Genomic DNA, 27,727 nt, shown 5'->3' on the forward strand with positions numbered 1-27,727 from the left:
AAAAAATACTGTGATTCATAACATATTTTGAAGTAATACAAATGTAGCTTAATTATTCATGTTTCCCAAAAGCCAAGTTCAGTATAAGTGCATAGATTGTGCTTGGAATATTCTTTTTATGGTTTATAGGTTGTGGGTCAGATCCTGATACAGGATTAGAAGAACAACACAGAACACAATGCTTTTCCTATTACCTAATCAGCTCCATGTAACAATTTATTTCTGTTGACAAGATAGTTAATTTATTTTAGAACCTTTATAATCAGCCTCTTGCAAGAAGACTCAAGTTATATGAATTTTTGTGAGAGTTCACCCAAGGGTCAAGACTGTTTGATGCCCAGCCCTTCTCTAGGCGAGACTAGAGAGGATTTAAGGGTTCCGGAGTTGCAGATAGGGGCCAGCAACCAGGAAGGATCCTGGCTGGTCGTGCAGCTGCCAGACGCTGAGAAGGAGCAACACCAGGCTACTCCTCCAGGTCAGACCCTATATCAGGTGAGAGACTTGTTGGGGTGGTTCGTGGGGCTCATGCCACTTGAGGGAATGCAGCAAGGGATCTTGTACCTGTGAAATAAACTGCTATTCAGCTGAAACCCCTGGGACTTGCTTGGTCTCATTTGCCACTATTTTCAAATGGCCAATCTTTTTATGCACTAGTGACATTCAAATATGAGCACCAGTCACCAATTATGTGTCAAAACAGGGGTCAAACTAATTTGGACAAGTCTAGGTTGCACACAAGGGTTTACACAAAAATATTAAAATACTGTCTGTCAGGGCTTTTTTTGAGCAGGAACACACAGGAACACAGTTCCAGCTGGCTTGGCACCAGGGTGTGTGGCCTAATATGCAACTGAGGTCATGCTAGGCTTTTTCTATAAAAGATCCTGTGCAAATCAATGGTGATGTCAGGGGGTATGGCCTAATATGCAAACGAGTTCCTGCTGGGCTTTTCCTAAAAAAAAAAAAAGCCCTGCTTGTCTGTTTTATTTTCAGTTCCTTTCTTAACCACCACTAGGAAAGACTAACTTTCTTCTCCACTTCCAGGGCAAGAACCTTTGCACTCTTCACCACAATCCTAGTCTCAATTGCTTGCCCCAGAAATACTGTCCTGAAGGACAGGAAAAGAAATCTGGGATCACAGAGGTCTGTAGTACAAAAGAGTTACTGAAGCAACAAAACTCATCACCAACAGTAAGTGCAACCCCTAAGCAGAGTTCTACCATTAAGTCATTCTGCAGAATACTTGGTTTCTGAAAGCTAATTCAGGCATGTTACACATGATTTTCTCCCTCAGTAGAAGGAAAATTATAAAATCCAGTGTTTACAGATTGTCTTGCTGTAGAAAACAAGGTCATCTGTGAATCATTCCTGAGATATCCCGAGCCCCTCTAAAGCTTGAGTCTTAAACAGAACAGTTTAAGATTTACAAGCTTTACTTCCGCTGCCTCACACAGGAAATGAAGAGACCTCAAAAGCATCTGTACAAAGCCTATCTACACTTGTATTTATAGATACATATTTTAAATTACATATCATTCAGCAGAGAGAAGAGTCCTGCTTCTGCCTCATCAAAATAATTCCCCTCTGAACAATTACCAATTGATTTAGAGATGTTTTTAAAAACCTGCCAAGAGATAGAGAAGTTTTCCCCAGGACATAGCAATGCATAATATCATTCGGCCACTAGGTGGCCCATCACAGATGTTCTCTCTCTGACCATTTTCTTCTGAAGCATTTAATCAGTAGCAAGACTAATGCTGCCTCCTATACAAATACTAACATTGCTTTGCCATGTAAAAATGGGGCTGAAAGCTCTGATCAATGACTACATTTACTAAATGCCAACACTGATGAAAATAATGCCTGTTCCCTGCATTTTATTTAGCACCCCAAAAACATCACCTGTCCATTTTACTCAAGACAAATAGCAAGACAAATATATTGTTATTATATAATGGCTACTTCAGATGGGTAATCAGTGTAAATGCATCACCTTTAAATGGATGGCAGTACATTGGGCATCAAAGCTACAAGAATGATATAAGAAAGTTAGATGCACAAAATTTCAAAGGAAAATGCTATAATACAGCAACTGTTTATCAGCGCCCCCCCTTCCATCCATTTGTGCAATTTTAACCAGAGACTTATTTTAAGTGATTACAGTTGGATTTATATATATATAATATCATAGGGGTTAGAGGCAGAAAAACAAAAGACTGATATTAAATGCCCCACCCACTGCTTGATTAAAGGGCACCAGGGGCATGACACCAGTAGAAATGAATGCCTTTGATTGCTTCCATTGAAAGCAAGTAATTGCTCCTCCTTTTTAATAGATAAAGAACACTACTCTGCATTGCCTATCCCAAGAAATTTGCATCAGCTGGGAATGGGCAAGAGGTCCCTGATTCTGGCCATGGTCCCCCTCCCTCTTTTTCAGATGCAGTAAATGAAAGCCCTAAATATTGAAAATGCTGCTCAGAAGATATTCCATCTGGAGCTTTTCTTCTGTGACTGCCTCACAGAGGATATCCTCTTTGGGAGGTGCAGTTAGAGCAGAGAGAGGGAGACACCCTCACCCAGTCATTCAAGAATAGAAAGCCACTTCCCCTACCCAGATGATGCTAGGTTGTAAAGCAGATTAGGCCAGTTTCCAGTTATGAAGCTGAAGATGGCCATCAATTATATCCTAGCGATCAAACTGAGATGGGCATCAAAATCTTTCCTGTAGTCTCTTTCCAACAAGCATTCGACTTTTGCTGCAAATTTTATTACACACACACACACATGCACACACAGGGAACAATGCAGCATATGCAAAAACCCGGTGCTGTGCCTTATTTTGCACTGCTGAGGACTCTTTTCTTGGCAGTGTGCAAGCTAATTGCCTCTCGCCTTGCTCTGTATGCATCAATTCCTTCTCCTCTCCCCTGTCAAGGGGGGAGGTGATGTTTCATTATATGCTTCCCCCGCCCCCCCCAAAAAAAGAAAAAAAAGAAAAGCATTTAGGAACTAGTTTTTGTACATTTCCCATTCAGTCAATCCGGATCAAGAACTCAAAGACCTGGTTGCGCTGCATCTTAAAAATACATGTTGTATATAGTATTTGAGTGTGTGCTAAAGGTGGACGAATGCATTCGCAGCTGACCTTTTAAAACAATACATGCTCTAATCGCATACGGTGGAACGATAGGGCTGGAGAACCGGGAGGGGGAGAGAGAGTGGATGCTCAGTTGATTCAAGTCTCCTCGATTTCTTCACACTCCCCGCTCCCAGTCCTTAACGAGAACCCAGATTCTCTCCATAGGGGCATGTGCATAACATCGGTTTTCCACAAATGCAGCTGCGGAGAAGCTCAAGAACCACAGCCCTCAAGGGAGGGCTCTATCCAACCCACCGGCACCTTTCCCCCCACCTCCGTCCTGGCTTATGCACTGCCTTGCAGGACAGTAAATGCGACAGGCGAAAAGGATGCTCCGGTACAGCCTTCTCTCTTACCTTCCCTGGCTTTTAACAAGACCGTGTTTGCCACAATGTTTTCCAGCTCCATTGACAAGCTCAGTCAGCGCTGCGGCGGGATGCCAGTCGCAAGACAGAGGGGCTCCTCGGTCTCTCCGCTGCTGCGCGTGTGAGAGAGACGGAATCAGCAGCCCCCTGCCTGCCCCTAGTGCATGATGTCGCCTGCTTTCTCGCGCTGCCTCCGCCGGGCGCCTTCCTCCCGCTAGAGCCACCGCTCGCCCGCCCTCCTCCAGCGCTCCGTTCCCCCGCTATGTCTCTGAGCTACTCCATTCTCCGCGCCTACATGCAAAGCCTCGCTCCCTCCTCTGATGGTTTAAGGTTTCAGATGCTTCTACCTCCCTCCCCGGGGGTGTGGTACTACGAGACTCAGTTCCGCAGCATTACGCAGGCGCCGTGCGCAACAGCTGGCTCGTTCATGAGCGTTTCTGGGATGAGCATGTCGGGAGGTGTAGTCTTTGAGCGGATCCCGGGGAGGCGGGGGGCGGGTGGGAATTGCATTTCCTGCCCTTGCACCCAGCTTGTCGGCGGGAGCCTCTTCTCTGGTGCCTTATGCGGTTTAAGTAATTATGCCATTAAAAGCGTATTAACGTCAAAGGAAGACTGTAAGTGTGGTGGGGTTGCCAAAAGATCTGGCGGAAAGGAGCAGGAGAATGTTTTTCGCCAGGCAGTTGGCAATTCTAAATTCTGCCTAGGATAGCACTGCCAGGAAAGTGTTCTTAGAATGACTCTGTTGAGGGGGAATGCAAAGGAACAAGAGGTGCCTGGTGCTTAGTGGGTTTAGATAAGGGGGAGAAGAAACCAATGGCAATCAGCAGATGCATAGGTATGTCAGTCATCTAGGTTGGTTTAGTTAACTAGGAAAGGAAAGGAAAGGTCCCCTGTGCAAGCACCAGTCGTTTCCAACTCTGGGGTGACGGCAGACTTTTTACAGGGCGGTTTGCCATTGCCTTCCCCAGTCATCTACACTTTCCCTCCAGCAAGCTGGGTAATGATTTTACCGACCTTGGAAGGATGGAAGGCTGAGTCAACCCTGAGCCAGCTACCTGAAAACCCAGCTTCCGCCGGGGATCGAACTCAAGTCATGAGGAGAGCTTAGGACTGCAGTACTGCAGCTTTACCACTCTGCGCCACGGGGCTCTTTTTGTTAACTAATTTGATGGTTAAAATCTTTCTACAGTATTTCAGATTCACTTGAGATTTTAATAGCTTCTCTGGGCTGAGGAACATTGGCATGTGCTTATTTAACAGGCACTTGACGCCTATTACCCATTTATCACGTTTAATTTCACAGACTCCCAAGGAGTGTTGAACATATCTTTGAACATTCCCACATTTACAGGTGATGCCCTGCCTGCCACATAATCCAAGAGAGTCTCAGAAAAAGCAGACTCTGCTTCAGAATGTAGGCTGAAGAGAAATTGTCATGTATACACCAAATATCTTGACAATAAACAAAAACTTGGGGAACTATATCCTAAGCACAGTAGTGCTGAAAGGTAAAAATGTTTCTAGGTCTGCAGAGAAGAGTTTTAGACAGTTCCATCATATCTCTTCAACCAAGGCCTTGTTTGCTGCCTTGAGCCTGCTCCAGCGGGGAGGGCAGAACAGAAATAGAATTAAATAAATAAATAAAATATAAAGCTGCTTCCTTCACCACTGCTGACCCTCTAGGTAGGAGCTCCTTCCCCCCCTCACAGCATAAAATAAAGTTATCTCATTTCATTTGGAATCAAGTCCAGTAGTACCTTACAGACCAAGAAGATTGGCGGGGGTGGGGGAAGGTATGAGCTCTCAAGAGTCATAGTCCCTTTCCCAGGCAATGAAGGCAGCTTTGTCTTATGAAAGCTCATACGCTGAAAAACTTGTAGGTCTCTAAGATTCTGCTGGGACTTGAATCTTAAGCTGTTCTCCTGCTGACCAATATGGCTGCCCAGTGAAACTAACTTATTTCCTTTGACAGGCTTTAGAGAATAGGATATACACTGATCACTTGAATCAAGAGGGAGTTTGCAACAGTAAATAGGATATGCACTGAATATGAATTCCTACATTCTAGTGTTGTGATTGAAACATTAGCTGTATAAAACCAATTCTCTTTACTTCTGTCCCACCTAAAAAGACTACTGAATTGGGAAGACTTTCAAAGTCTGTGAAGTACAATCAAACAATAGCTTGTTTGCTTTTTTTTGCCAGAGTTAGGATTGCCAGTCTCCAGGTAGTGGCTGGAGATCTTCTGCTATTACAATTGATCTCCAGGTGTCAGCAATCAGTTTCCCTGGAGCAAACGGCTGCTTTGGAAAGTGGACTCTATGGTATTATACTTCATCAAAGTCCCTCCTCTCCTCAAACCCTGCTTTCCTCAGGTATTTTCTATCCTGGACCTGCTACCCCTAACCAGAGTGTTCCCATTAAGATGAGGGATGCTCACAGGAGGATGGGAATGCTTCTGAGTAAACATGCATAGACTTGGACTTCGTATTTCATGGAAATATTCAGAGGTGAACATTTTGAATTCTATAGCCAAGGGTAGAGCTACTTCACACATTACCCACAGGTAGGGGCTCCCTGATGTTCTATAGTGAATGACTGTGTAATTTCTGTAACATGTGAAGGTAATTTGCATACCCCAAACACCCATGATAAACATTCCTTGAGGTACAGTGGTAGAAATGTAGGGCTCTGTCTTTTGCTTTGTAACATATGCAGGCCCGGCGCTAGGGCAGACCCCTCCCCCAAAGGGGACTATTTGTGCACGAAGCACATACAGCCTGATGATGTCACCGGAAGTTATGACATCAGGGGTGCAAAGTGCAAGCGCTTGACTTATCTCTGTGCCTGACGCTCTCCTGCAAAGGGAGCTGGAAAGACCTCATCCCAGCTCCCTCTGAAGCAGGAGAGGGCTGGGCACAGGGCAGGCCAAGCCATGCGTTCTTTCTTCAAGAATGCACAGCTTGGCCCGCCCCTTGCCCCCCAACTTGGGAGCCAGTTTAGTATAGTGGTTAAGTGTGCAGACTTTTCTCTGGGAGAACCCGGTTTGATTCCCCACTCCTCCACTTGCAGCTGCTGAAATGGCCTTGGGTTAGCCATAGCTATCGCAGGAGTTGTCCTTGAAAGTGCAGCTTCTGGAAGAGCTCTCTCAGCCCCACCAACTTCACAGGGTGTCTGTTGTGGGGGAGGAAGATAAAGAAGATTGTGAGCTGCTCTGAGACTCTCAGATCCGTAGTGGAGGGTGGGATATAAATCCAATATCTTCTTCATGGAGGTCTTTCCGAGCCTTGGCGAGCCGGGCTCTGAGCGCACTCGCTACTATGCCCCCGACCTCACCAAGGCTTTCCAAGGCTCAGGAAACCTCTCTGAGGTCTGAAAGGAAACAGGCTGTCACGTCCTCCAAGTTCACCAAGGCTTCCTGAAGCTCGGGAAGCCTCGCAGAGGTCCAGAAGGCAGCAGGCGTACTTGGAGCCGGGCTCTGAGCATGCTCACTGCCATGCCCCCGACTTCGCCGAGGCTTCCCAAGGCTCGGGAAGTCTCAGTGAGGTTGGGAATTTAGTGGGCACGGCGTGTGAGGAGAGGCCCTAGGTGGCTGCCTACTTGGCCTACTCCCTCGTGCCAGCCCTGAACATATGAACAAATGCTGATCTTACTGAAATCAAATAACCCTTTTGCAACTGGGCTAAGAATGATTTTGCGACAGGTATGTATTCAGACCTGACTTATTTGAGAATAGTACTGCTGATTGCAGTGGAAGGACTGTGCTGCAGTTTAAAGACTTTTAAAAGTGTGATTATGCCTGGCAGATTACTACCAATGCACAACTGGATTACCCGTACAAATGTTTCTACTGCTATAACATCTCCTTTTTGTCAGTGACAATTCAGTAAGAAGCTTTCCACTCCAAACACAAGTGTTACACAATCCCAGCAGCGGAGTGGCAACCCTCCACAAATCAGGTTGAATCACATGGAAAACAGCTTTCAAATGTTACAACTACTGTATGGTCACAGAGATGGAAGCAATTTTCAGTGTCCTGTGCATTTGAGCTGGCGTTTTGTGCCCCCTAACTGACTGGCTCCTGCCTGGATAGAGTCAATTTGTTTACAGTAAGACTCTTAAGACCTAAAAAATGGTTATGAGATCTCATGAGAATCATGATTTGGATACTTGCATGTTTGGAAAGAAGTCCAGAATTTCTGTTTTTTCTCAGGAATGATTAATAGCAGTACTTCAGCAACAGCTGTGAGAGAAGAGTTAACTGACCGTAAGAATACCATGGTAGACACAGGCATAAATGACTTTGAGTTGTACCATGGCGCCATCTTGTGGCAAGCCTATTTAAAATGAAGAACAAAGTATATCTAACTTTGACATGTCAAATTAAAAATAATACAGTGTCATATTACTGGGCCTTTTCTGTGGTGGCTCCAAAGTTATGAAATCTTTATTTTAAAATGCACAGCATGTTTTTTCTCAAGGAGATAATTTAGCTGTTATTCAGGGTAGGAAGGTTTAACCCTGCCTTCCAATAAATTGTCACCTAACACTTTTTTTTTCTTACACAGTAGCAGCTCAACTTTTCAGAATTATTATTTTATCCATGAGCATCCTGGAGAAGAATGTCACCCTTTAACTGAGGCTTAAATAGAGTTATTTAACAGGTGACATTCCTTGCCCATGTCTTGAAAACTTTCAGCTGCCTATTTTCACTCATTAAGCCTCTATTAAGGGAACAGAACATTTTTCAAGGCATGTTAGCAACCCTACACATCCTATATAAGGAGTGGGGGAGTGATTCACAGGCTCCTCCACTTGAATGTAAATATGTTTATTTGTATGCCTAGTTTTTATAATTACTAAAAAGTAGAAGAGGAATGCACACTGGGAGGCAAATTCACTTGGCTCTTTCATACAGTTGGCTTGAGTGGCCTTAAGTCCAATGGCTGATGCTACAAGCTATTTTCTAGGAAAACAAAATGACTTTGTAAGTTTGTGGGTCTAACAGTGTTGTAAAAATGAAAAAGTGCAAAACTGTAATCTTTAATAACTGGGGTTTGAAAAAAACCTTTGCTAGAAAGTAACTCATTTGTTGTATTTGGCTCTTTTCAAATAAAATTGATTGAATATGCAAATTGGTATTCAAATTCAGTTATGCCATATCAACATTTGCTTCAATCATCTTGAAAGGATATGTTTACCTGGACACAGTAATTATTTCATCTTTTTCAGAGTGATGGGTATAGCACAGTGGCAACACACTTGGTATACATCCAGAAGGTCTTGGGTTTAATTCTTGCAAACTCTACCTGTAAAGGCATCTCTTCAGGTTGTTAAGGCTAGGAGAACACTTTTTGCCTTTGATCTTGGAGATCTGCTGGTGACTGCACTTGGCTGGCTGCATCTGTGGATATCTTCAGGCAGCATCAAATGTTCTTAGCTGAATATGTGTCCAGAAGTCTTGGCCAATTGAGGCCACTGGGGCCATCTTAGTTACCACCAGTATGGCAATTCAGAAGAGTTCAAGCACGTAGATGTGCATTCTCACTGCCTATCCCACAGGTATACAATTTGCTTCACATTTCAGTTCCTTTGTTGTAGAAAAAATGTTGCTGTTTCAGTAGCTTTTGTGGTATGGGCAGGATTAAATTGGTAGTGGATGTACATCTTGTTGGATTTAAACTGAATCCATATTAACTTTTCATTTTTTAAAAAATTAACTGGTTATGAATAGAGGATGCCAATTTCATACTTAGTACCAGCTATTAAAATGTATCCAAATTTACATATAATTGGTGGTAGATCTTTGCTTGATATAAGCCTAAATAAATTTTTGTAAAGCAGAAATAAGTCCTAATGAACTTCATGGAACTGATTCCAGAATGCAAAGGATTGTAACAGTGCAACTTAATGCTGTGTATATAAATTCAGAAGCAGGTCCCATTGCAGATTACTTCCAGTAAAACACATGTACATCTGGTTTAATTTGCTCATGTGAATTCATTGTGAAGGCAGGATGTTGGTATCTAAAATGTACATTGTTTTTCTTGAAGGAAAAAATTTAAAATACACCTCACTCAATGTAGATTTCATTCGGAACTGATGGGAGGGGATTAAGCTTGCAATGGTAAGAGTATAAAGGGGATTTGAGTGGGTGGGGGAACTGCTTCAAGGTCTCCTTTAGGAAGGAAGGTGTTTTTATTTTACAGCAGTAATGTGATTATTTCATAAAACAACTTCTGATTAGTCCAGGTTATGGAAGGGCAGGGGGAAAGCCCAGCAGCCATCTTTGTGGGGGCGGTGAATGAAATGTTAAGACTTTTTTTCAGTACAAACGCTGAGATTTGGCCTTGCTGTAAGAAGAAAAGAGGATGGGTAAATGGAGGGCTGTGATATGAGCCATTGCAGTGGATGAGTCACCAACTGAGTGGGCTTGTAGGGCTGCAGCTGTGAGCACTGCAGCAACAGACCGTCTCCTGTCTTTACGCTAAAAATCCTGATTCTTAAGGCAGCATTTCTGGTCCAGAGGTAACAAAAAACAATACCTTTATCAGGACTGTTTGTAGTAAGAAAGCCTCCCATGAAGCCTGCTCCCCTTACTCTCTGTTTCTTTTTTAGCCATTTCCTGTAGAGGTAGATGGCCCCCCAGTTTGTAGGATGCTTAGGGGCTTCCATGTACATCAGTGCAGCACAACACAAAACGCTTGTTAGAATCCAGAGGTTCATCTTTCATTAAAATCAGATCAAGCTTTTTACATCTATGAACCTTATTTTGAAAAACGGGGGAAATTGGTACAAAAAGCCTTTTATTTACTTTATTTGGCAGCCTTTGTTTACAGATATTTTCCAGACTGAAGCTTCATGAGGGGCACTTGAGAGCAAATGAGCACATCTGCAGGGTTTCAAGATTTATTCCTACTGCTGCTTACGTAAAAGACTGCAAACAAATGACACTATTGGAGAGTAATTATACATCTAGCAGTTATGGTCAGAGTTCGCCAATGTTCATGCCAATGTTTAAGAAAATGGATTAAATTGTATTTTCTTTGCAGAATGAAATCTGCAAATCTAGCTGGTGTCCATCAGCTCATTATGTATTTTTAAGTATGGCCCGCAGAAAGATTAACGATTTGCCAGCCTTCAGTTAATTGTGATAATTGCAGTGAGGTTATGGTCCTACAGAACTGGAGAATTGCATCAATATTCCATGATGTGTCATAATAGTGGGTTAGGAGGACGTTGGCCTTGTACAAAACATCTGGCAAGCAGCCTGCGTACCATATAATGCTCGCACATTCTCTGTATATATGGAAAGAATCTGCTGCCACCTAGCAATAGCAGTAGGGCAATGTGTCTTATTTAAAACATTCCAGTCTCTCATGCTTAGCATTTTATAGTTGTGCAAATGTGAGGCCTGCATGTCAGTGTTACACCCACATTGCCCATTTCCAAAATCCCTTGTGAAGTTCTTACTTAATTTAAAGCAGCCACTGTCAAATGATTCCACTAGCAATTCAAAAACTTCAGATTGTTTCCAGAAACACAGTTTAGCATGGGCAGAGGAGGGAGGAAAGGCCAGCAGTTGTGTCTCCCCTTTCAAAAGCTTTCTGCTGTGTTGTTTATCCCCATCAAAATAATTGGAAGAATATATCCTTGTGAGAGGACAGGGATTTGTAAAGACTGCAGTCAAGTTGCTGTAGGGGAAATCAGAAAAAAGTGACCAAATTAAATAAATTACTTTTCTTAAGTTCCATTTAAATCTTTTCCTAGCTACCAGCAAACCACTTACTGTACATACTCAAAAAGAGGACTAGCTATTTGTTCCAGATGTGCCATCAAAAAAGAGGGGTTCATGTTACATCCAAATATGCTGTGCATACTAATAAAATGTTTTTCATATAATATTTTAAGAGAATCATCTTACATTCAGGGTAATATTACTTTTGTGTAAATATAGTACCCACATAAACAATCAATGTGGCTACTATCTTTTCAGTGCATTTAGCACATATGCTTGTAGACATATGCATTCATGGTCAACGTCCGAACCTCTCCATGTATATAGGACATCACAGATGGGCACATGCGCTGCTCACATAAATACATACTTTGCTTGTAACCAGTAATGCATTTCAGTAAGGTAAACTTGAAAATGGCATACCTTATGAATAGCCACTAAATTCAAGCTGTGTTCATACATTTTGGATAATGTTCTTTCAATGTACTTTAGCAATCGTTTGCAGGTAGATTTTACTGTTTCACATTCTTTTTAGGATTGCGCTGATAAACAAGCAGGCAGTGGCAGATACGGTGTTAACACTTTATACAGATATTTTCCTAAAGTATATTTATTCTGATCTTTTTTCTATAAGTTCAAGGTGGCATCCATGATTCTCCTCACCTCCATTTTATCCCCTTGAGCTAGTTTAGACTGAGAATGAATGTGATTGGCTTAAGAGGATCCACCATTAAGTTTTGTATCAGTAAAGTTTAGGGCTCTGGTGTCCCAGATGGCAGTCCAGCATTCTAAGTGTTACACTCTATTGGCCCTTTCATTCCCTAATTACTTGCTCTGCTTACTTAGAGACTAAGGATACATCCCAATCATAGTTAAGCACTTTTAAGCCCTACTGGTTTCATTTTTAAGCAGGGAAATTCAGCACATAGAGCTATAATCCTGTAGATCTGTCAACTGGCCTTTTCCATTGATATGACTATTTTTTTCTCCCCTTGCTCTGTTGCCATATGTGGGCTTTTTATGTAATGCAAGGACGCAGCTTTTTACAGTGACATTTAAGGAAAATTGCAGTACTGCAATCCTAAACTCTACTCATGACCTGAGTTCGATCCCCGGCGGAAGCTGGGTTTTCAGGTAGCCAGCTCAAGGTTGATTCAGCCTTCCATCCTTCCGAGGTCGATAAAATGAGTACCCAGCTTGCTGGGGGGAAAGTGTAGATAACTGGGGAAGGCAATGGCAAACCTTCCTGTAAAAAGTCTGCCCTGAAAATGTTGTGAAAGCAACATCACCCCAGAGTTGGAAACAACTGGTGCTTACGCAGGGGACCTTTCCTTTTCCTTTCCTTAAGGAAAAAGAATTTGCTTTTGGATATTTAAAATAAACAAAGTATTTTCTTTAACGAGAGGGGGGGGAGTTCAGGTGGAATCAGGGGTGGGATGTATGAGGTGAACAGATGATAAAAATGGAGGTAACTTTGTAATCCTACTAACTTCCAGGGGCGTTTTTTGAGCAGGAACACAGTTCTGGCTGGCTTGGCATCATGGAGTGTGGCCTAATTTGCAAATGAATTCCTGCTGGGCTTTTTCCACAAAAAAAAGCTGTGAAACAATGGTGATGTCAGGGAGTGTGGCCTAATATGCAAATGAGTTTCTGCTGGGCTTTTCCTACAAAAAAGCCCTGCTAACTCCAGATAATTCGTTGTCCATAAGTATTTCTGCTATCTAACAAAGTTTTACTTTTATGAGAGAGGCTTTCTTTTCAGTTTCTGGTTTAATGCTCAAGCGTAGGTTTCTTAGTTTCACAGATACTTCAAGCTTAGAAGGCAGGAAAATACAACCCAGTTTCCCAAATTCTTCTTCATACAGAGACCAGGGATCACTCCTCTTTTGAGAGCTGTTCTCTTTTCACAGGGCAGAGATTACTTCTCTTAACTAAAAGCAATTTCCCTTTTCAGCTTGAATGGGGATTCATTTATCCACTCATTCCTTCCACATCTTTCCCAGTCCACAATGAGTGCTTAATCGCCTCTTCAACTGTCAGTTCCCAACTGTCATTTCTTAATTGCAGAGACTGCAAAACGGAGATATTCCATCAGGTCTGTGGCTGAGCTGGTAGCAATTCCATCTGTATTGGCCTCCCCCTGCTATGTCTTTGGCTATCCCTTGGTTATAGTACCGTCTTAATATTCAGGCACACTTGGGCCCTGCACACAGTGTGTTGAGTCTGTGTTAAACTGACCCGGTTCTGTTCTGAATATCTTTGTTCCGGACATTATCGATCAGACTGCCATACTGCAATTCGAATCACTCCGCGGTGAAACCGTCTTCTGCCACCCACATGACGGCACCATGCAGGTTTTTTTTGTTTGTTTCCTCCACCATTAGGCACATAGGTTAAAAACATGTGGTTATGCGGTTATGCGCATATTGCTAAGTAGTAAAAAAAATGGCGACCGTAAACTGGATGTCTGAAGCTCCTTTTGCTCTGGGACAGCCTTCAGACATCCGGAAGTTGGTTAATATCGCAGCAGAACTATTCAGACGGAGAAAACTACAAGGTGAAACCGGACAACTCAAAAAACCACAAAGGAGCAGGTAACAAAATAATCCTGTTTGGAAAAGGATTGGAGGGGGGCGACAACGATTGACTACCAGGAGGTAGATGTTGCTGTCTGATCAACGACTTTTAATCTGATAGGAAACAGCAGCGACAACTGATTCAACTGTGCGTCTGAACAGGCCCTTGAAGTATCATCTCCTCTCAGAGAAGATGTACCAAGTTGTGTCAAACCATGTCCTGCCATCTGATTTATTATTCAAATAGTTGTTATAAACCGTTGTAAACAGGGTTTTAATTGTTAATTTATTGTTTTAATATTGTTGTTACCTGTTGTTACTCACCCTGAGCTCTTTTGTGCAGGGGAGGGAGGGCTATAAGCAGAAGATAATAAACAGACCACCTTCCACAGAATTTCGTTTGAACGGCCAGTCAGTCAAAGAGTCTGTGTAGGGGTGTCGAACTCATTTGTTATGAGGGCCGGATCTGACATAAATGAGACCTTGTTGAGCTGGGCCATGTGTCTCATAAAATGTAATGCCAGGTAGTGGAGATATACACTTTATAAAGGACAAAGACAAACACAAATATATATTTTAAAAAACTTAAAACAAAACATGCTTAAAACAGTATCACTCATTGGTCTTAAAGATGCTTTCTTTGTATCTTTCCGGTGTGATCCAGGGAACTGAGCAAAGGAAGCTTTAGCTCTTTCCTTCCCTCCCCAGGGGACCAGGAGGGGGAGAAGACTCAGCCAACAGAAGGAAGAGAGGTTTGGATTAGTAGCTCTGCTGTACGATTGAGAGAGCCTGACAAAGCAAATTATCCCTCCTCCCCTTCCTCTCCAAGGGAGGAGCCTCAGCTAATGGAGAAAACAGAGGCTTTGCTTTGTAGCTCCTGTGCGATTGAGCAAGCCTGGCAAAGCAAGTTGTGATGCAGAAGAAAGCAAGAACAAAGCAGACAAGAGCCAGTTGCTTGGGGGCCTGATAGGAGCTCTCCAGGGGTTTGATTTGGCTCCTGGCCTGCATGTTAGACATCCCTATGTAAGGCATTAACCCTTTAAAGTCCTTCACAGAAGCCCTCTTGACTTCATCAGGCAGACCATTCCACAAGGTGGGGGCCACAACAGAGAATGCATATGTACACAGTTGTTGATTTTGCACATTTGCAGGGTGACACTCATAGAGGCCCTTACTCAAATGAGCAAAGCTGTTGTGGTGGAGCATAGAAAAATAGGCAGTCCCCACAGATATGAGGGACCAAAGACATAAAGGGCTTTGTATGAGATGCCTTAAATTGAGCCCAGTAACTGATGGACAACCAAATACAGTGACTGTAGAAGGGCAGCTATATATATGCTCTATTTGGCTCCCAACAATAATGAAGATGCTGTATTCTTTATTAACTGGAGTCTCTGGATTGACTTTTTTTTGAAGGGAGGACTATGTAGATTGCATTACAGTAGTCAAGCCTTGATATGTGAATCCAGGTAGCCGGATTCAGTTTCAAGGTAGGGGACCATCTTCCGCAAGGCTAGGCCAAGTTTGAGTTTTTGAAATGTTATTGTTCCATCGTGCAACAACAAGCAAGATGAATCTTTCCACAAAAGTTGATCACAGTGGTTACTCTTGCGGGCCTTTAATGAACTATGTTAATTTTGTTAAAGCGATTGTTTCGAACCACTGGAGAACTCGTGGGGCTAAGCTGAAAAGATTTTCGTGTTTTTGTCGTTTAGGCTGCTTAAGTTAAAAACACTAGAAGAATACTTAGCAGACTCTATATTTCTCTAATGCGGCTGCTTCTCTCCAATTTGGCGAAAAAGAAAGAAAGCTAAACAAGAAAGTTAAATAAAACCAGTTCCCAGGAATAGGAATTGCAAACAGGCCCTTTATTGACGAGAGAACCTTCCACTAGAGGGCGTGGCGCTTTGCGACGACTCTGTCGGTCAAAACCGTACAGCCCAGAGCTGTACAATTTCGCGACCCGCCCTCTCCATGTGCTGGGCTCCAGGGGAGGTTCTACTTCCTTTCCCCAGCGGTCTCTAGAGCTGAAGATGGCTGCTGTTGCTGCTCTGGGAAGGTTACTGAAACCTGCGGTAAGTGCGGGCGGTGTATGCCCGGCCACCTCTCTTCAGCTCTTGTTGCTCTTTGCAATGCTTAGACTGAGAGGAAGCGATCTCTTATCGTCGTTATTGAGCCGCGGCTGCAGGCCCAGTTACTCCTCCAATCCCCCCAAGGACTTTGGGATAGTCGTCTTTCTGTATGCAGGAGCCATTTCGGCACCCTGTTAGGTTTGGTTGGTCTGGCCTCTTATGTAACTGCATATGTTGCAGCCTGCCTATCCCATCTTGGGAACCGAGGGACGGGTAGCGCTTTTCTTCGGTGGGGGCGGGAGCGTGCACTTTCCCTGGCAGAGGGAGTCGAGTTCAGCTTCGTTATGTCCTGTTCCTCCCATTATTCATTATTCGTCCCCAGGGCCTTTCTCTTTTGCAAAGGTGGCCTGCGCCTTTCGGACCCTTCTTTGCGGAGGATGAGTAAGCTGATCATAAGTACTTTGGGGGATTTTCCGAGCCAGGAACTTCATTAACGGTTTGCTGGGTGCATATGGGGCAGACTCGAGTAGCTTACAGGCGATGGACTTCTGCGTGGAGCTTTTACACCAGCTTCCGTCGGCTATATTCCCGCAATGCACGGTTTAGTTTTCCCCCTCTCCCCATCGATTTTCTGTCTTTCCCCCCCATAGCTCGGCCGGCCCGTTGCTTTTCACTGGAGGGCGTGCTCGGCTGCTGGAAAGTCCCTTCGAATAGTTGCGCCTGCAATCTGGAGGAAGTGTGAAGCCCAGACATCGCCGATTTTCCCTCGGCTCCATTTCAGTACTAGTGAGTGAGTCTAGTCTAGTGGGGACTAAGATTGGGGAGGGACGGTGGCTCAGTGGTAGCGCATCTGCTTGGCAAGCAGAAGGTCCCAGATTCAATCCCTGGCATCTCCAACTAAAAAGGGTCCAGGCAAATAGGCGTGAAAAACCTCCGATTGAGACCCTGGAGAGCCGCTGCCAGTCTGAGTAGACAATACTGACTTTGATGGACCGAGGGTCTGATTCAGCATAAGGCATCTTCGTATGTTCAAGATTGGGTGAAGCCCTGAGTTTGCATTGGTGTACCCGTGCTTGTTTTTGTCTCACTTCCCAAAAGAAACATCAGATGGACACTCTCTCCAGCTTCTTTCTGGCCCGCTCTACAGGGTAGGAGATGTACCCATTAAAAAGAAGAGGCATGTGCACTCTGCTTTAAAAAGGAAATCCAAACTTTGCCTTAAAGTAAACTAAATTATGTAGGGGATAGGATTTGGGGCTTATTATTTTATCTTTGGTTTTAGCTGGGGATGTTTTAAGTATTGTGAACTGCCTTCAAAGCAGGGTATTAATGTTACAATAAATCCATAAATATGGAGAGTGGGCAAGCATGTGTGTGTCTAAATTGCCTAAATGATTCTGTCATGGGAAGGGTGAGGACAGAAATGTGACTGTTCATTCCCCCAGTGTTAAAACGTAGGAACAACCCTAGTTGATAGGTCAGTTAGAACAGTAACTCTTGTTGGGATATTTCCCTGTCAAATGACAGTGAGGTATAGTGCAAACAAACTCCTGTATTCTTCTCCCCCCCCCCCCTTATTTAAAATGCTGCCTCTGTATGCTAAGCAACTTCTGTGGCTTGTCTGGCCTCTTATATAACAGTTTTTTGAACGGAATAAACACATAGTGGAGTCAGAAGCAGCCACTCACATGTTTGTGCCTCCGTGTATGTAGCTGTTCTGTGTGTCATTCTGTAGTAAGACTCATAGCTGCATGTTATGTGTATTGCTTTTGCTATGGGGCAGAAATGGCTGTTATGTTTTATGTACAGTTTCTTAAGAAACCACAATACCAATATCCCTTCCTGTATTTAACTTTTAACAGGTTCTTCAAAGTTTGTCCCTGCTGTTACCCAGCATGCTCCCTATTTTAAAGGCACAGCTGTGGTTAATGGAGAGTTCAAAGAAGTGAGTTTAGATGACTTTAAAGGGAAATATCTGGTCCTGTTCTTCTACCCATTGGATTTGTAAGTAACTACATTTATCTCTTTTCAACAGATGTGGCCTGCAGTTGTCATAACTTGGGGCCCCTTTATCTGCAGAACACTTAACTTTTATCTACTGTCATTCTGCCTGATTTTGTACCAAGCAGTGGGTGTTGCTTTGTATAGAGTATAAGTGATAACAAGCTGGAAATGGTGGTGTTCTGGCATTAATGCTTCATTTGGACAAGGCGCATGGAAGTTTGGCTTCTAAAAGTTGAGTACCAGATTCGTTTCAAGGTTTTAGTATTGACTTTTAAAACCTTACACGGCCTGGGACTGACATACCTACGGGACCGCATCTCCCCATATATGCCCTGGAGATCATTATGGTCTGGCACACATCTGCTGACCATCCCTGGCTTGAAGGACATCTGTCTTGCCTCAGCTAGGACCAGGACCTTTTCAGCCTTGGCCCTAGTCTGGTGGAATCAGCTCCCTTTGGAGATCTGGGCCCTCACTGAACTGTTACTTTTTCGTAGGGCCTGTTAAACAGAGCTATTCCTCCAGGCCTTTAGTTGAGGCAGCGGGCGCCCTGCTCGGGCGTTCCATTCCATCAGCCAGCCCTGTGCTGTGGTACCTTCTCTGCTGTGATATTAAACTACCTCTTTACTGTGCCAGATTCTTAACCTATATAACATGTGCCCAACTGAGCCACCACCTATAACTGTTTATGGTTAAATTGTATTGTTTTGTTGATGTGGTATGTTTTAATTGTTATTTATACTGTTTTTATAATGTTATCCGCCCTAAGCCCTTTCTGTTATAGGGCAGAATATAAATACTCTAAATAAATAAATAATAAAAAATGAAAGGCGATCTCACTGAGATATGCTGAAACAAGAGTTTTGTTAGCAGGACCACATATCTGCATTAAGATTTTCCTGCTTTCCTTGAAAGCACTTCAGAGTGAATGGGAACTGATACTCCCATGCAGGGCCAGTCATTCTCCCTAATGAATTACTACATATTTTCTTAAAATTTGGGTGATTTCTAATTCAAAAGAAGTACAATGAAACAACAAAGTACACTGTAAAAACAGGGATCACAACCTACAACAGTGCATATTTTTACAAAAGTGTGGTAGTAAGCTTACTTCTAAAAATGTAATAATGAGATTACAACCAATTCTTGCCTTCCACCACAGGCAATGCAATGTCTTGATTATGTTGACACCCATTCATCTTTAGCAAGTAGCAGTTTACATTGTGGTGGCAACTTACTATTACTGCTTTTCATTGCTGAATTTACCAAAGCGGGGCATTGTCCTGTAACTAATTTGCAGTGCCATTGTGAGCAGCATTATACTGCAACTTCAGTAGACTAAAAGGGTGGAGCTGAGTTTAGGACTGTACTGTTAGAAAGCTGCTAGAGGCATGATTGACACCCAAATGCCTTCATGTCAGTTTAGTACTGGCAGTGTTCACTGTTTCTGTATGTGTATTGCAGATCTATGATATTTTGAGTCTATTGCATGTATCCAACTGTGTAGTTCCTCCAGTTATCATGTGGTCATTGTGCGGTAGGATACATGGTAGTAGATAAATCAAATCCCAGCACCTTTGAGATCATGCTGTTGAAAAACCACCCTCTTCACTTCTTTGTTAGTTCTGTTGTGATCTGCGCTTAGGAAAAAAAAGAATTTGTTTTTTGAGGAATGGGAAAAGCTGAGTTGATGGGTGGATCTCAGCAGTTCCACAGGAATTGCAGGCTTCTGTTAGGACCCCTGATATCAGGAATTAGAAGATTCATGTATTGTAACAAGGTTTGGTAGTATGTATAACTAGAGCACCAGCTGCATGGAGCTATGGAGCATTCTTCATTGGTCCAGCAGTTTTTTTCAACATGGATTGTAAAACATGTTTTCTTGGCAATGTTGCATTTTTCTTCTGATCTTTGTACTAAATGTGTAATCTGAAAGGTTTTGAAACACTTTGTTTTGGAGTGCTCTCTAGTGATGATTTGCAAATATTTTTTCTCTCTCTTTTGCCATGTGAATTTGCAGTACAAAACTGTGCATTGTTTAAGCAGGGCTGATTGGTTCCTCCTTACATTCTGCTTGTCTTTCCATTAGCACCTTCGTCTGTCCAACTGAGATTATTGCTTTCAGCGACAAAGCTAATGAATTCCGTGATGTGAATTGTGAGGTTGTTGCTGTATCAGTGGACTCTCACTTTTGTCATCTTGCCTGGATAAATACACCACGAAAGGTACAAATTGAGTTCTTGTGTGCTGTCACTGAAAAGGGAGAGGTCTAATATATATAATCTCTGATCTTTTGATCCCGAAAGATTCTACAAATCTTTTGATCCCGAAAGATTCTACAAACCCTAATAATATATAATCTCTTCCACAATTTGGGAAGGTACAGAACCACTCTTTTTGATGCTTTTCTGACTTTCTCAGCATGATTGTCATGCCAGGATTCATTAAGTAACAGCTATCTGCTACCATATATGAAGTGCTATTGAAAAGTACAATAAAGAGCAACTTGTGTTTACTCTGATTGTACAAGTACAGTGTTTGTCTGTTGGTTGAGTGGGAACTGGTGAGTTTGGGTGTATTTGATGTTGGCATGATGAGTATCAAAAATAGTCTTCTTGTGTACTTTCTGTGTATCAACAAAATCTTGTAGAAAGAAACTGACTTAAGCGGCAGGAAGCAGCTATTTTTCCAAGTAGTACTGTACTGTTCACTTTCTACGGGGAAAGGTAGTAGCTTACTGCCCAAGACTCAGGTATAGGAGTCACATGAGGAAATAGAAGCACAGTAAGGATCCTTTGTAAATAGAAATCTCCTGACTAGCTGAACTAGCTCTGCATCTAGATGGTGGATTGTATAGAAGTATTTACTTCAGTCTAGCAAAGACAGTCCACATGAAGAATTGCCTTCTGTGCACAGTTCCCCTTCTGTTTTAGACTTCACAGGCAAAAAAGCATTATAGGGGGCTTAAATTTTGTCTCTGGACCTGGATTGTATGGAGCTGTCCTCTTAGCTATACCAGTCCTCAGAGTAGGGCTGATTAGCTGTTAGATGAGAAAAATCCCCTTCTTACCTCTGCCCATTGATAGGTAATCACTGCCAAAGGCATTGGTGCTGATCATCAGTTTGGGATAGTGCAGTTGTTCATGGTCCCAGAACAGGGTCATAATGTACAAATCAAACTGGTTTGGGTGGCCTCTTAACTTTTCAGATAAACAATATTTTGTTACCAGTATTGTTTTCCACTTTAATAAAAGGGTGATGCGAGACAAATTGTGTTGTTGTAGCACAAATACAATGCTCTTAACATATTAACATAGGTTTTTCTGCAGTTGTCGAGAGACTTAAGTTTAGGTAGAATCAGGAGAGGTTTTCTAGTGCAGAAGACACATATTAATAAAACTGTAATAGTTTCAGTTTCTAAAGTGCGTTGAAGTAGTGCTAAATGCTTGTTGCTTCAGAATAAATCAGGAATGGATCAGATTTAATAATAATAATAAATTTTATTTATACTCCGCCCTCCCCGCCGAAGCCAGGCTCATTGGATTTGATGGATGTGTGCAGCTGTAAATAGTTTTATGGCACTTATGTGTATTTAACATCCTTGAAGCCAATGTGGATAAATGTATGCATCTGCGAAAACTCTTGCAAAATTGAATACATGTGATTATCCAAGGTCATTCAGAAACATACCCTGAATAGTCCCTGAGAGTTGATGAAACTTCACAGCCTTGTTTCAAGGATAGGTAGTTTGTCTTCTTGGCTCTGGGATGTTGTGAAATGCAGTAGATGCAGCTTCCTCTATTAATAACTAAGGTGCACCACTGCAGCGGGAAAGCAGGCTAGCACATTTATATATGCATAGCTAGTAGGAATATTTCGCTCTTGAAATTCAACAGCATATGGTTGAAACCTTACCCATTCTGTTGGTGTTGGTGACTTAATGCTGTTTTTGCACATGCTAAATAATGCTCTTTCAATCCACTTTCAGTTCACTTTAGCTATGGTTTGCAAGTGGATATTGCCGTTTCATGCAGTAAAATCCAGTTGCAAAATGCACTGAATCTCATTTTAATTCTAGCCACTTATTTTATGGTAGAATGTTACAATAAAATAATTGCACACTCCACCTTCATAGTTTAGTTTTGAGAATATTTTAACTTCAGCTGGTCCCTGCTTATTGGGAGGGGATTTGTGGATAACCTGTATAAATTCAAGTATCAAACAATATGATTCCTTTTGTAGTTGTCTCAACTTCATGGGATAATGAAGCATTTAACTTGGCTAAGTGATCATTTTAAAACTTTTTGGGAGCACTTAAACTTTCTTTTTATATGCAATTTTTTAATGAGAACTGCTGGCTAATAATAGAAGTCTGCTGGATGTTGTTGGTTTGTATGTAGTAAGCTCTTTTTTAACAGTTTATATAAACTGTCAAATCTTGATCGTATGATGGTGCTATTATTATCAAATGTGTGGCGCCATATTGAGAAGAGTTATACAAACGCTCACTGACATTAGTCTCTCTCACTGACATTCCTGAATCTTGCGTTTATTCCTTCCCGACACATAAAAGGTTTTTCCACAACTTTTCATATACTTGACTAATTTAGTCTTTCCTTTTTGTGGTTTTGTGGAAGGGAATTAGACAGATTCAGGAACTGTGTCATGGTTAAGTTGATTCTTTAAAGAGTCTCATAGTGTTTGGATGTTCATGAAAACTGGGAAGAAAAATAAACTAGGCTTGAATAGTAAAGTCTTTGCCTCTGTCTTCCCCAGAGTGGTGGATTGGGCCATATGAACATATCTCTTCTATCAGATTTAACAAAGCAGATTTCTCGAGATTATGGTGTCCTCTTGGAAGCATCTGGTATTGCATTACGGTGAGAGCTTATTCTTTCGGTGATTTCTGTGGGATGGTGCTTGTAGCATATATACCTCTTTTAAATCTGCCCAAGTTTGAAATTTCACTGGAACGGTCTACTACTTGCCTTTTTAAAAGTCTGCATTAGGTAAGAGTTTTAACAAGAGGCTTTTACTTCCACAACCAATTAGAGAAACTGGTCTAAACAATTTTTAAAAGAGTTGTACCTATCCAAAATGTTTAGTGGCAGAGTTCTCCAGGATTTATCTACTAAGGGCTATTTAAATCTGATAACAAAAACAAGCAAAGGTAGGATTTTTCATCTTTGTAAGATAGCTAGCAAGCCAGACCAAAATCCTTCAGAAACTATCTTGTATTGAAAAAAGAAACCATTTTCTATATTAATGCAAGACATTAAGAAATACAGGCATGTGAAAATCAATCCTACAGTTACTGTAAAAATAAGAGCTAAAATCGTCAGAGTTCCTAAAATTGCTTAACCATAGTAGAGTGAGTAAGGTTTTTAAAAGCAAACTAGGTTTCAGGTTTTTGTCTTTTAGGGGTTATCAGCAAATCCAAGTCGCCCCTCCCCCCAAAAAAAACCCCTCACCTAGTCGTCTTCTGATATTTCCATCCTGAGAAATCTGATCTGGTTATCACAGTAGTGCATATTTATAGAAAAAATATCAATCCTATCTTGTAAATTTTTTCTACCATGTGATTGCTATCTAGATAATGATTGATTCTTAACTAGATATGAGATAATCAGCACAAGTGTATGAGCCAATCAGTGGGTGCATATGAGTTACATCTGATAAAGCAAGATAAGAACACCCATTTTAAATATTAAACACCATCTATTAAAAAGCATCTAATCTAACTTTTCTTTAACCATTTCAATTAACTGTCAAAGATTAAAGAAATTTTAAGAAAACAGATTTGGCTGGCAGAGAAAGTATGTGAACTCTGTTAACATGCAAATCCAGCAAGAACAAACTGGTGAAGTAATTGAATACCACTACAAATTGAAGCACATTATTGGCAGATGCTAATGAAGTGGGTGATCCTTGTTTATGCAGAATGTTTATAAACCCCCTAATGGGGGTGAGAAGATAGACCATGTGAGTCTGATGGTCATCTGTTTCAGCTTTTTAAGAACTTCTCTTTAAAAATGTTGTTATTATGCTTAACTTTGCTGAACTGGTGTAAGGGTGAGACTGAACTGAAAACTTGTTTGTTGTGATTTAGTATATTACATAACTGTTTTATTGGATATCCCTTGCTGTTGATTGTATTTGACTTACACTGTGTAATCCACTTTGAGACCCGATGAGAAAGCGGGCTTTAAATAATGTAAAGTAATAAAACAAGTTAAGGATATTTGAAGAGGGTCTTTCCCCCCTACGCTATCTATCAGATGTTGCCAAAAAGTAGAGAAGAACATCTGGTGCTGATTTGTGATGCTGCTCAGATATGTTTATTGCATCCATTTCTGTGAGGTAGCTTTACATCTGATGATCGAAACAACTTCTTACAAATAATAACTGTATAGTATGAAAACAGGAAATAATACACCCCTATATTGATATGTCATCTAAGTCCCATAACTCCACAGTTTAGGGGTCTCCAATGCGATGTTCGTGGCACCTGACAGTGTCTTCCTAGTGCCTGCTGAGTGTATTTATAAAATGAATGGGGCCAAGTAGGGTTTTTGCCAAGCAAGGCTTCTGATTGGCTGTTGGAGATTTGATTGGCTGTGCAGATTTTGTAAAAAATGCTGCTTGACGGCAGCTGCTCCTGCAGCACACTGCTTCTGCACTGTGTGGCTGAAGGTAAGCTGTGGCAGCCATTTCGTGGTTGTTACCTTCATGCCATTCAAAATGTGCTCAAAAAATTTGGGGACCCCTGCCGCAGCTGCTTTCTGATAAGAGGGAATAACTTTTCAGCCAGAATGCATTTTAAACTGAAAAGAGACTGCCAGGAGAAATGATCTTTTATATCAGCCATCTTAAACATATATGTTCTATTTTGCTTCTCTGAAGGGGACTTTTCATCATTGATCCCAGTGGAATTATCAAGCATTTAAGCATCAATGACCTTCCAGTTGGCCGCAGTGTAGAAGAAACACTGCGCTTGGTGAAGGCATTCCAGTATGTAGAAACACATGGAGAAGTGTGCCCAGCAAACTGGACCCCAGATTCCCCCACGGTGCGTTGCTAACCTTCATATGGTGTTTCTCAGTGCAAATGTGGCAGACATCCTTTTCTGATGTGATTTTGTTTTGTTGGGTTTCCTAAAGTATAAAAATGTTGATAAAATTTCAGGGATCTAATAATACGCTCAGATACTTTAAGGACTGCCTAAAGTGAAATGGGATATAGACTGACCTTTGTCTGCATGATGCCCACTGCAGTTCTAGACAGTGGGAGACATCCTCCTGCTTTATCTTAATTAGCTGATAATAAAATTAGACATATGGATGACACAAGGAACTGGGTTTCCCCTTGTTTGGATAGGATTAGGAGGAGAGCTGCTGTGCTATTAAAATGATGCAGTTCACTGTGTTACACTGGTAAAAGGTGACTGGCACAGCTGTGCAGGCACAGCTGCACTATACCCATATATGCAAGTTGTATGTGTGCATGAGCATATTTTAGGACAGAATATGGCAATAGTGATATGCTGCCCTGTCCATATCGACACAATTTTTTGCCCTCATTTAACTTGAAAAACAGCATATCTAGGGCCCCCACAGTACAGTGAACCCTTGCAAATGCACAGTTGCCAATGTTTCACTACATGTCAGCCATCTTTCTTTCATCTGGGGACACAAGAAGGTGATCTGGAAGGGTGCCGAGCAAGTGAGCCATACAACAAACCCCAAGCCTTGCTAGACCCAGGATGTTGACTGAAATATTTTTTATCTGAAAATATTTTAAATCAAGTAAAATATTCAGACGGATAAATATTCAAAATTTCTGATGCTCTATCTACTTTTTAAACACATCAAGGTATTTAGTTCCTATCTTTACTGAAAATAATTTACCAATTGTTTGTTTTTTCTTTTTTTCCTTTTCAGATCAAGCCTAGTCCAGAAGCTTCAAAAGCATATTTTGAAAAAGTACATAAATAAGTCAAGAGAGGGGAAGAATTAGTAGAATAATGTGGGCTCAAACCAGAAATTGATTTTTAGGAGAGCAGTCAGGATCAGAATACAAATGAAAACCTATAATTACGTGGGGAAAAGTCTGTTATTTTAAAGGATTTTCCTCTCTTCCTGGTACATTTCAGTAGCCCCAGGTACATTTAACTGACAGCACTAAGTCCTTGGCATTTCTAACATGTAACAGCACTAAGAAGAAGTTCCCTTTTAAAAATTTAATAATAATAATAAATGATGCCTATGTTTTATACTGTCTAGAACACATTTACACTTTGGAATTGTGCATCAAGAAGTGTGCAGAAATTTCTCTTGGTTCGTTATCTTTATCGGTCATAGGCACTCTAAAAAAGAGGGCTGTTAAACTCTTGTGTCTTCCATCTTCCTCATCTGCTGAAAGATTAATAATCAATTCACACAACTTGTGTTTATATTACATGATGCCTGGCCTATGTTTGTCTGTACAAGGCTATGTCTACCCATGTAGATTTCAGCCCCCACTCTCTCTCCCCCCCCCCCCCCGTTTGGGTGAGGTGTACATGTTCAGATGCATATTCATAGATCCAAACGCTCAATAAATACTCTACAAATGGTGTGTGTGAGTCCAAGACACTTCTGCAATTTCCATTATACAAAACCAACCACCTGTGCTGCTCTGTGTATTAGGGTAACAATAAAGTATTGTGAAATCTGCAGTCAACCATCATATGTAAGGTGTTGATTGTATTGGAATATTTGTGCAGGGAAAATGAAGGATTAATACATTTTTTAAAAAATATATAATTATGTGAATTAAAACTTCAGTTGTACATATTACTTAATAGTGACTTGTTGCAATTGATGCTGACTGTTGATGCTTTGGACTCTCCGTTGTACTATGGGGTGTTTGTAATTATGTGGAAGATTCATTAATTAATCTGTGCATTACAAGAGCTTATTTCCAAAATGATTTTGAACATCTGCCTTAAGGTATGCAGCAGTGAATAAATGAGGCTTTAAAAAACCTGCTTGAGATATATTGTAGTTCTTGTACCTAGAAATCATTAGGCATGTTTGCTACTCTGTTTATATTAGAAGATAAGAAGATGATATTGGATTTATATCCCGCCCTCCACTCCGAAGAGTCTCAGAGCGGCTCACAATCTCCTTTACCTTCCTCCCCCACAACAGACACCCTGTGAGGTGAGTGGGGCTGGAGAGGGCTCTCACAGCAGCTGCCCTTTCAAGGACAACCTCTGCCAGAGCTATGGCTGACCCAAGGCCAATCCAGCAGGTGCAAGTGGAGGAGTGGGGAATCAAACCCGGTTCTCCCAGATAAGAGTCCACACACTTAACCACTACACCAAACTGTGGACTTCTTAACCCTGAGAGTTTCTGCTTCATTTCAGAGGATGCTTCTAGCTCTCAAAGGGTCAGTGAAATGCTCACCCTGTCAGTTTCCTCTGGAATTGCTTGGAGTCACTGTTCGTATTGACATGCATCCTGGAATTGTTTATATAGTCACCTAAAAATTGTTGTAGTTACACCAGTCATAATACCCTGTTTCCCTGAAAATAAGACCTACCCAAAATATAAGCCCTAGCAGGATTTCTATGCATTTGTTAAATATAAGCCCTACCCCGATAATAAGACCTAGTGATGGGTGTGGCTATGCAGCGCATCTGCATAGCCACGCCATGCATTTCGGCGCGGAGTGGTAAGGAAGAGTGAAATACCTGGAGAGTTATGACAATGTTCCAGAAGATGACTTAATTGTATTTGAATAAATGTAGATTGTTGTATCATACTTAATAAGACATCCCCTGAAAA

The 27,727-nt window shown here is 41.7% G+C and overlaps 2 protein-coding genes across 2 annotated transcripts in view; one reads left to right on the plus strand and one right to left on the minus strand.

The window, feature by feature from the left end:
* The window catches only part of GRK5 (G protein-coupled receptor kinase 5), a 252,071-nt gene extending 248,114 nt beyond the window's left edge, over positions 1-3,957 (minus strand). The window contains exon 1 of the mRNA XM_060241527.1: positions 3,499-3,957. Coding sequence (XP_060097510.1) covers positions 3,499-3,550 — 52 coding nt within the window. The 5' untranslated portion in view covers positions 3,551-3,957. The remainder of the gene's footprint in view (positions 1-3,498) is intronic.
* Positions 3,958-15,744: 11,787 nt separating this feature from the next.
* PRDX3 (peroxiredoxin 3) lies at positions 15,745-27,727 on the plus strand. The gene is made up of 7 exons (XM_060241537.1): positions 15,745-15,896; positions 16,544-16,679; positions 17,756-17,897; positions 19,987-20,122; positions 22,674-22,777; positions 24,801-24,966; positions 25,838-27,727. The coding sequence occupies exons 1-7, from the start codon at positions 15,855-15,857 to the stop codon at positions 25,889-25,891; spliced, it is 780 nt and encodes a 259-aa protein (XP_060097520.1). The 5' UTR covers positions 15,745-15,854; the 3' UTR covers positions 25,892-27,727.

The sequence above is a fragment of the Heteronotia binoei genome, chromosome 6 (genome assembly GCF_032191835.1).
Source record: "Heteronotia binoei isolate CCM8104 ecotype False Entrance Well chromosome 6, APGP_CSIRO_Hbin_v1, whole genome shotgun sequence".
Taxonomy (NCBI): domain Eukaryota; kingdom Metazoa; phylum Chordata; class Lepidosauria; order Squamata; family Gekkonidae; genus Heteronotia; species Heteronotia binoei.